Source organism: Sphaeramia orbicularis, chromosome 13, assembly GCF_902148855.1.
Source record: "Sphaeramia orbicularis chromosome 13, fSphaOr1.1, whole genome shotgun sequence".
Taxonomy (NCBI): domain Eukaryota; kingdom Metazoa; phylum Chordata; class Actinopteri; order Kurtiformes; family Apogonidae; genus Sphaeramia; species Sphaeramia orbicularis.
In genome coordinates, this window is record NC_043969.1 from 45,654,565 (window position 1) to 45,664,650 (window position 10,086).

Genomic DNA, 10,086 nt, shown 5'->3' on the forward strand with positions numbered 1-10,086 from the left:
ACCCAAACTGGATGGACAACAAGTACGCTCTGGTCCCAAACTAGAACAAAACAAACAGATAGCAAAGAAATGGTAGACATATCCTGAGTGGATATGTCCGGGCATTCTTGCAAAATGTCATCATAACCCATCCATGACTCGTGCTCTGGACACCTGGTATTTACAGGATATAGTCTAATAGTCTAATTTTTCTAACACTAAGCAATGTAATGATATTCATCCCCAGATAAAACTAATTTCTGACATTTGTCATTATTGTTTTGTATCCCAGACCCCTGTTACAAAAGGAACACCTGAATTCAACGAGTCCACATACTTTTGTCCATATAGTGTACATTTGATCATAACATGAGCTGGTCTAGTATTAATCCATCCTTGAGTCTTTCTCTGAGTCTCCATGTCCTCTGTCCTTCTCAGGAATCTGGCCCGACGGAGCCGACGGCACAGACATCAACGGCGTGTGCAGGTCACATGACGGGGCTCTGCTGGCCTCTGCTGACGACTTCGGCAAAGTGCACTTGTTCTCGTTCCCCTGTTCTCAACCAAGGGTCAGTTTCACCTCCGTTCTGTGTTTTCATGCATCTGTGAGCTGATGTATCACATCAACACAGACTTCACACACTTTGCAACTCAACACTTTACATGAAGGGTTAGTTTTTAATGTAATTTTATTTGACTTTTTGTCTTTAATTTCAGTTTAATTTGCCTTAGTGTAAAAACACGTTTGCAGATTTTTTTGTTTTTCAAGGTTAGTTTTAATTATCTTTTTGTAACGTGGTGTATTCAGATCTTAACTGGAACGCCAATGCTTTCATCATGTGGACTGATAATAGAAAGGTGATGCACTTTTAATTTCGCTCTAATATCATTATCATCATCATATCATAGAATTTTTTTCTGAGTATAAACTCTAATTCTGTTCACAAATTATTTTAAATCTGTCAGTGAGCACATTTGTAGTAAGTAATTTCATTTATCTTTTCATTAATAAGTAAAGTAAAATGATATTACTGTAAATGTTAAATATTTTTAATAATTTTACTTCATGAGATATGTAAATGCACAAGTTAGCATGCTAGCTGAGACATCAGAATTTTAATGCAAATTAATGCTAAAATGACCTGATGTAGCTAACTTATGCTAACAGGCCTGGCGTTGTAATAAAGTACTGGTAAACTTCATGACAGAATTAAGACAAATGTTATAGTTAGTGTTTGAAAAGTGTGACTCAGTAGGTGAAGCAAGCTGTCAATCAAAGCCCACACAGAACTCACCTGTCAGTCTGAAGCCACACCTTTAACCTCCCCAGACGCCATTTTGTTTTGAATATGTTAAAGTTTCTACAATAATACATATGTCAATACAGGCATCATATACCTTGTTAGAAAGCTTAGGTTCTCCACAGCTAAGTCTCTATGTTTATTGTACAGTATTCCTGAACACCAAAACATAATTAGCCAAAGAATGACCTGAGTAGCAATTGAAGCTAATGAGGTTAGCATTTGTAGTTCAGGCTGTATTTAAGGAACATATGAATGGAAATTTTCTGAAACTACATGTTACTACCTTTCAAATGAGATGTCATCGATCCATTTTGTTCTTGTGGTTCTCCAACTATAACAGGGGTGTCAAACTCATTTTAGTTCAGGGGCCACATTAAGCCCAAATTGATCTTAAGTGGGCCGGACCAGTAAAACAGTGGCATTATAGCCTGTAAATAATGACGACTCCAAATTTTTCCTCTTTGTTTTAGTGCAATCAAAATTAAATTATAAAAATATGTACATTTGCAAACTATCCAAATAAAAATGATGTGAATAACCTGAAAAAAACTGAAATTTCTTGAGAAAATAAGTGTAATTTTAACAATATTTCACCTCAACTTACCATTTATACATGCATATTACAGATTGGGTCTACAAAGGCACAAAATATTTAATGACAGGAAGAATAATGTTTAAATTTTACTTTCAAAATTTCAGGTTTTTCGCATTTTATTGTTAAAGGATAGTTTGTAAATGCTAATATTTTCATCATTTACTGTAAGTTTTCACACTAAAACAAAGAGAAAATTTGGAGTTGTCATTACTTATTTATAGAGGGTGGGGAAGCAAAATTTACAATGAACATTTAGTTGTTTTTTCTCAGCAGGCACTACGTCAATTGTTTTGAAACCAAACGTATATTGATGTCATAATCATACCTAACACTATTATCCATACCTTTTCAGAAACTTTTGCCCATATGAGTAATCAGGAAAGCAAACGTCAAAGAGTGTGTGATTTGCTGAATGCACTCGTCACACCAAAGGAGATTTCAAAAATAGTTGGAGTGTCCATAAAGACTGTTTATAATGGAAAGAAGAGAATGACTATGAGCAAAACTATTACGAGAAAGTCTGGAAGATACTATTAAAGAAGAATGGGAGAAGTTGTCACCCGAATATTTGAGGAACACTTGCGCAAGTTTCAGGAAGCGTGTGAAGGCAGTTATTGAGAAAGAAGGAGGACACATAGAATAAAAACATTTTCTATTATGTACATTTTCTTGTGGCAAATAAATTCTCATGACTTTCAATAAACTAATTGGTCATACACTGTCTTTCAATCCCTGCCTCAAAATATTGTAAATTTTGCTTCCCCACCCTGTAGATGTAATGTAATATTATGTTTTTCACATTAAACTAAGAAAATTTGGAGTCATTATTTATAGGTTATTATGCTATTATTTTAGATGAGCTCACATTGGTCTGTATGTGGAACCTGAACTAAAATGACTTCGACATCCTTGATTGTTAATATCTTCAGTGTAGTTTTTGCACTTTGCAAATTCATCCCGTGGGCCAGATTGGACCCTTTGGCGGGCCGGTTTTGGCCCCCGGGCCACATGTTTGACGCCTGTGAACTATAAGCTTTTGAACTTGGTAAATAGGAGAAAATTTACAAATCTGGTGGAAGGAATGGGTTAATTTTGCATGGTTAAGGACATTAACATGACGTCTGATGGGATCATAGACACTATATAATTTTAGGGTGAAGAAACCATGATGGTTATAGTCTGTGATTTGACGGCCACTGTTTTGGAGCCACATTTGGATAAAAGGGGCGGAGCTATGGGGGCCCAATGGGTTATAGTCAACTAATGCTAACTGTTAGCATATTGACTGTGTAAAATGGTAAATTTCATCAAACATTGTGTAATAAAGTCATTTTACAGTCTTGTTAGTGGAACGTATGAAGCACAACTACAGTGTCTGTCAGGAAAGAATGTAAAAAACTAAATATTTTCCTCCGTCGTCTTCTTCGTGTTCCAGGCTCAGAGCCACGAGTACAGTGGCCACAGCAGTCATGTGACCAACGTTGCCTTCCTGCACGACGACAGTCACCTCATCTCCACCGGCGGGAAAGACACCAGCATCCTACAGTGGGTGGTTGCCTAGGTAACGCGCTGCCACACCCCCCCACACACACCCCGTCACCTCCTCACTGTTCCCCCTCCAGACCACCAGGGGGCAGCACCTCCTCTGTGCCTACCAGACGACCCGCAGATGTCACACGGAGGAGAGAACTGTGTTACTGTCATAAATGAAATAACGTTCAGTGTCCTGTTTGTCCTAGAATGTACGAAATAGAAAGTAAAATCCTTTTTTCCCAAATGGAACAGAAAACCTGGCTGAATGCTGCAAGCGTCGACCACGTTAGACCCCTTTTCCACCGAGGCTGGTTCGGAGCCGGAACCTGGACTCGTTTGTGCTTAAATAGTCGTCTAAAGCGGCGGTCTAAAGCCCAGATTAGATGAAAGATTCACAACGAGATGAGCTGGAAATGTAATGAGACAGGGTGGTGTACCGTTTCCATAGTAACGACTCCAACTTATCACTGGATATACTTTACTTTATGTTGGATTATTTATTACAGGTATTTATTTACACTATTGATGAAATGGTGAAAACGTTACAAAAATAAGAGGGTTCTGTTCTGGTATTTAGGGGAGTTGTTAACAGGTCTAATAAGGGAACAGAAGATATTGAGACACAATTTACTGGGAAATCAGATGAAAATAACACTGCACTGTATGGAAACAGCATCCATAAACACTGGGAGAACACACTGAAAAACTTCACGTCGTTGTATCCTTTACCTCTGACATTATAAACTGGTTTCTATCGTCATGAATCTCTGATCGAACTGGGCTTTAAACCACAAACTGTTTATATCAGAGGCAGGGGGCGGGGCTAGGGGCAGGGTTAAATGACAAAACGAGACCAACCACAACTCTGTGACGTCCACAGAGCTAAAGTCACCTCTAATTTGAAGATGAAAAAGCAGATTCAGTTTAGATTTAAAATCAAAGCAGCAGGTAAACCGTCTATGTACAATATAATTTAACAAATATTTAACCAGCATTCGTTTCCATGAGTCTGTTCTCAGTAAAATGACTTTATTTATGTCAGTCGTTGTTGAAACATAGACGGTAGCAACTAGCAGATCTACACATCTTCAAAATCTTGCAAATTTTTAATCTGACTCCATCTTAATAAATCAACAAAATTTAGATGTTTATAGAAAATTACCACCCAACAACAGAAGTATTTCCAGATTAACTCCTTGCGTATTTCTGATCTTCGAGTCCACGTCTTGAACCGGTACCGGGTCTGTCCTGGTGGAGAATGGGTCAGACTGGACCTGTGATCTTAGCGTTAGTACTAACTGTGCCTATACTGTAGACTCTCTAAACCCCCTTTAACGGGAGTTCCACCGATTTTAACGGACAGTGTTGATTGTACGTTTAACTCCTTATTTACAAACCAACGCATATGTTTACACAGATCAACATGGGAAATGTACTGATGAGCTCTGTAGTCGGTTACAAAACATGTTTAATGTACTAAAGCATGAAAATCTATTAATAGTTTGACTTAGTTTGCAAAATGCTGCTCATACACTACTGTTAAACCAGGGCTGGGCAACATGGACCATAAATGATCATGTTATTGTGGATGAACTTCAGGTAAAACTTCTTTATTAGAGCATATGTCTCATTATTTTGAGAAGATTTATCATTATTTTAAGTAAGTTTATTACACTGGTCAACAACAAATTTATTGTTTAAGTTTTCTGAGCTGATTTAGGATAATTTTGGTGTGCTGAATCCAAAAATCACATTAATTTTGCTCAGTCAGGTCAACTTTCTGAACTATGCTACATATTGGCTTTTTAACATTTTTGCTTACATTTATGGGCATTTTCACATCATATGATACAAAATTCTTTCATATTTCTTGCAATAAACGAGTTCTGAAGATTTACTTTTGCCAATTTATGATTGTTTTTTTTAATATTGCAGGTGAATGAAATGGCTTCGACTAGAAGATCTTGCAAAAATAAGCCTGACATATTCTGCTACATCTGCGGTGAATACACCATTGTACCTAACAGGAATCAAGTTACAAATTTCATAAAGTGTGCTTACCAATCTTATTTTGGTATTAATTATTATATTTTGTGAGAAGATCAAATTTTTCAAAATCAAATTAGCAAAAAAACCTGACCTGATTGAGAAAAACAGATGTCATTTTTGGATTTAGCGGTGCAAAATGGTCCTAATTCAGTTGAAAAAACCTAGAGAACTTGCAAAAAACATTTTTTTGTAACCCAGTGTTATTATTTAGAGGGTATTTCTCACTCTTTCAAGGAAGTTTCTCATTATTTTGATAATGTTTAGCAATATTTTATATAATTATTTTGACTTAAAAGTGTTTTTCATCAGTTATTCGTTTAAAAAGTAAGAATAATTTAAAATAAAGTAATGACTGGAGAAACATTAAAACTACATCGCAGGAGCAGATTTTGACCCCTAGAGGAACTGTTTCTGCATTTTTCGCATTGATTAAAAGCAAAAACTCACATTAATTCCACATATTGCCCAGCCCTGAATGAAAGTGAAGTGTTTTAAAGTCCAATCACCTCACGCTTTAGGAAACGCATGCTTGTGAATCTAACTTCTGTGACTTGGCGGACTCTTAAAATGGGTGGTATTCCCCTTTAAACTCTGAACTCTGACCCCACTGCCTTCTTCTGTTACCCATCATCCTCGTCTAAAGACCCTGAGGTGCAGATTGTGAGCTTGGGCCTCTAAAACGGTACTGATTTCCCATCTTCCCCCTGGGCTGCTGTGTTTCTGATTGTACTACTGTAACTGTAACTGCGCTCAGATGGCACTAGATGGCGCCACAATGCAAAAGAATGAGCATGACTGAGGCTGCCCTCCTCCTGTAGATGCTGTTAATGTTGCAAAGGTCTATACTATAGAGTAAATATTATATATATATACAGTATAATATTATGCAGTATATCCGAGTGGCTGTGTTATTTTAATATTTAACTGTAACTGATGGATGTTCTCCTTTAGCGATCGACAGAAGGGTGATGTCGCCTCCTGTGCTGTAGAAGTCAGCTTCAACTGTGCTTTGCCTTCTTCTGTTTTGTTAATAAAGTTTTTACTCCAGCACATTTTCTTCTGAGGTTTTTTTTCTCCACTGTAATGCTCAAATCTCAAGTAAAAATGTCTGATTGGAATTCATTAACTGTAGAGCATGACAGGGCTTTAGGGTAAAAAATAAAAGAACAAACAAACATAACTTTTTTTTTTGTGCTTTTTTATTCTTCTGTATGATACAGTTTTTAATTGTACAGCTGTTTTATGTCTTTATTCTTGTATTTTATTCTATCAATTAGCTTTTTTATTCTTCTGTACAATACTGTTTTTAATTGTACAGCTGTTTTTATGTCTTTAATTTATTCTAGTATTTTATTCTTTTATTTTGGTTTTTATTCATTCTTCTGTACAGCACTTGGGTCCACTGTGGTTGTTTTAAGGTGCTTTACAAAAGAAGTAGAAAGAGAGATCTTAATTAATCTCCTCTTGTAAGTCGCTTTGGAAAAAAGCGTCCACCAAATGCATGAATGTAAATGTTAATAACCAATTATATACACTACGATATTCTGAGAGATTCTGAGAAAATGAAAATGACAATATTTTTAGGTTATAAGATCAAAAATTTGCAAGAAAAAGTACATTCCCTGATCTTAAAATGGTAAATTTAAAAGACAAATAAATCATCCCAAATTTCCAGTGAATAAAATCAGATTAAAGTCATATATTTGCAAGAAAAATACTCATTCTCTGATGTTCTCTGACATTTATGAGAAAATTAAGTCAATTACCTGAGGAAAAACTTGTAGATAATGTGAGATTAACTCCTCAGATTAACCCTATAACGCCAAACATATCAAATTTGTTTTGAGTTTTGAAGCCCTCTACATGATCAATGTGATATTTTTTTTTCTTGAAAAACCTGATGTATACAATTAGATACATGGAATACCCAGATTATCCACCAGGGGGAGGAATTCACTCACCAGAGGCCTTTCCAGTCACACTACAAGACTGTCAATAATGAGGAAGGAGGAAGAACTGGGACCATTTTGAAAAGGAATTACTAATTTGTTAGACATGTTTGTGTTACGTTTTTGTTTGTTCACAAATAATATATGAGGCCCGATGTATCAAATATGATACAAAATTGAAACTCAAATATGGAAATTGATATTTGAAAAAAGATTGTGGGGTTGTTCAGAAGGATCAATAAAGGCTCCAGTTTCAAAGAACTGGAATTTTCTGTCAGTGATTTAATGGTTCAGGCTTTACAGGGTTCAAGTTGTAAATTTAAGAACGCCCGACAGCGACGACATGTAGTTTGGAACAAAATCACAGTTAAAATGATCAGAAAATGTTTTATTTTCTTATTTCACAGCTGTCATTACTCACTCTCTCCATTCAGTCTCAACAGTTTAATTGTAAAGTGATAAATGTTAAATACTTTGACTTTAGCGTTCGGACAGATTGATCTCAGTGCAACTTATGATTTAGTTTTGCCTCAGCAGCTTTTTCATGAACTTAATTAACAGAAAGACAAAATATCATCATCATGGGGGCGGGTTCATGGAGGCCACATCAGCAGCAGCAGCTCATTCACTACACATATGTACATTAAACTGTTTTGTGATTGGCTGATTTTATTCCACTGAACCGACTCCCACAACCAAAAACAGAAATAAAAGCATCATTTATAAGATACTATCAGTGGAAAAAAAAAAAGACTGTTTTAACCCAACCCTTAGGTTTCAGCTTCACAATCATACCCAAATAGTTGTTTTTCTGTTATTTCTTAAAAAAAAAAAAAAAAAAAAAGATATGACAATTTTCATGGCTTTTCAATGACTTTCACACAACAAACAATACAGGACTATGAGAAGTTCTTGGCAAAAATACAGCTTTGGAAATCATTTTTTTTTACACCACCTGTGATTTTTCTATACAAATTCAATGTAACAGCCATCATCCATTTAATGTTTTATTATTTTTATCCTTAAAGCTGCAGTTTTTGATCTTCTTGAGAGGAAACAACACTACTACCCCCTTCTCTGGACTCTGTTTTCAGTCTGTAGAAAATCTACGATAAATGATGTCTAATCTGAGGTGTTTTCCGTCAGGTAGGAGGGTCAACAGGTGATTGACAGCTGTAACTACCAGTCACAGTTGACATCAGTACAGATTCAGTCAGATGCGACTCTACAGCTCTTGACTGTGGCTTTTCTTTTCCAAAGTGACCGCATCAGGTTCATCCATCTTTTATTTTTTTTTTTCTCAAGTTTTTTTGTTTTAATTGAATTTTTATCTTGTAACAATCATAACTGTAATACTGAATGTAAATAAAATATAATAATCTTTATATTTTTTATTATTTTAATTGGATGAAAAGAAGCTGCCGAAGGAAAGTGTGTATTTTTTTTCCCCAGATCAGATGTTCGAATGTCTTTTTTGCTATGATGACATCTTATATTTTTTAAAGTATTTCATGTAAATTTTTTGTGTTATGTTCCCACATCAGCTGACAATTTCTTTACAGTCGAGTTAATGATGAATGTTGACTTTTAGTGCTTTATCAGCGGGACAACAGTTAATTCTTTCCAAAGTTGTACCACAAAATTACAGATAATTAACAGAGATCACATGCAGACAATTTGCCAGTAAAACTCCTTTAGTTCTAGGTTTTTTGTGTGTTTTTAATATTGTGCACATATTTCCTGTATTTTCCAGTTCTGTGCTAATAAAGAGACTAAGACATGAATTAAATTGAAGCTAACATGTTTTGGCAGTGACACAAATGGTGTTTCACAAGCTCTGCGGCTTTAGTTGAGATGTTCTTTTCTAATTTTGTTTCTGAGATACTTTAAGAAACAATTAGGGATTTTATAGTGGTGGGTAAAATCATTAGAATATGTGACAGTTTTGAAAATATTGACTTTTTTTTTTCCTCTTAAAACATGATTTCATTTCATAATGTTGATGAAACGGGCAGATGTATCCTCTGAACACAACAAATGTTAGATGAGGCGAGTCCTACTGTTTTTGTCCACTTTTAACTTTAATATTTCCTTAATAAACAGGATACAGTCATGGAAAACAATATTAGACCACCCCTTGTTTTCATCAATTTCTTGTTCATTATAATACCTGGTGCAAATAAAGGTTGTTGTTTGGACAAATATAATGATAAGAACAAAAATAGCTCATAGTAGTTTAATTTCAGAGCTGATATCTATCCATTTCCCATGTTTTCTTGATAATAGCCAAAATCACTTCAGTTCTTACATCAATATCTATGGCATTGTACTGACAAAAACAGTGCTTTTAGGCATTCCATGTTTTCTTTTCTGTCTGTTTTAGTCACACGATACACACAAGAGTTAGTACTTGACTGCATAAGCATTGTTTTTGATGACTTTTGATGGTCTAATAATTTCTTCCGTGACTGTAGTCCTTGTACATTCAACAGAATCACACAGCTGTGGCCAAAAACTCACCATCAGCATCAGTTTAACCACAAACACACCTGACAGTGATTCACAAGGAATTTGGATTCTTCTGTCAAGGAACATGATTGTGTCACATTGACAGTAAAATACTGTAGGTCTAGTTTGATTTTTGTTAAATGACCTAAATCTTCATATGTTGGTTATA

At 35.4% G+C, this 10,086-nt stretch overlaps 1 protein-coding gene across 2 annotated transcripts in view; it reads left to right on the forward strand.

Moving 5' to 3' along the window:
* The window catches only part of eml2 (EMAP like 2), a 67,790-nt gene extending 63,838 nt beyond the window's left edge, over nt 1-3,952 (forward strand). For both annotated transcript variants that reach the window (XM_030151949.1, XM_030151950.1), the window contains exons 21-22: nt 418-548; nt 3,314-3,952. In XM_030151949.1, coding sequence (XP_030007809.1) covers nt 418-548; nt 3,314-3,439 — 257 coding nt within the window. In that variant the 3' untranslated portion in view covers nt 3,440-3,952. The remainder of the gene's footprint in view (nt 1-417; nt 549-3,313) is intronic.
* Nucleotides 3,953-10,086: the final 6,134 nt, after the last annotated feature.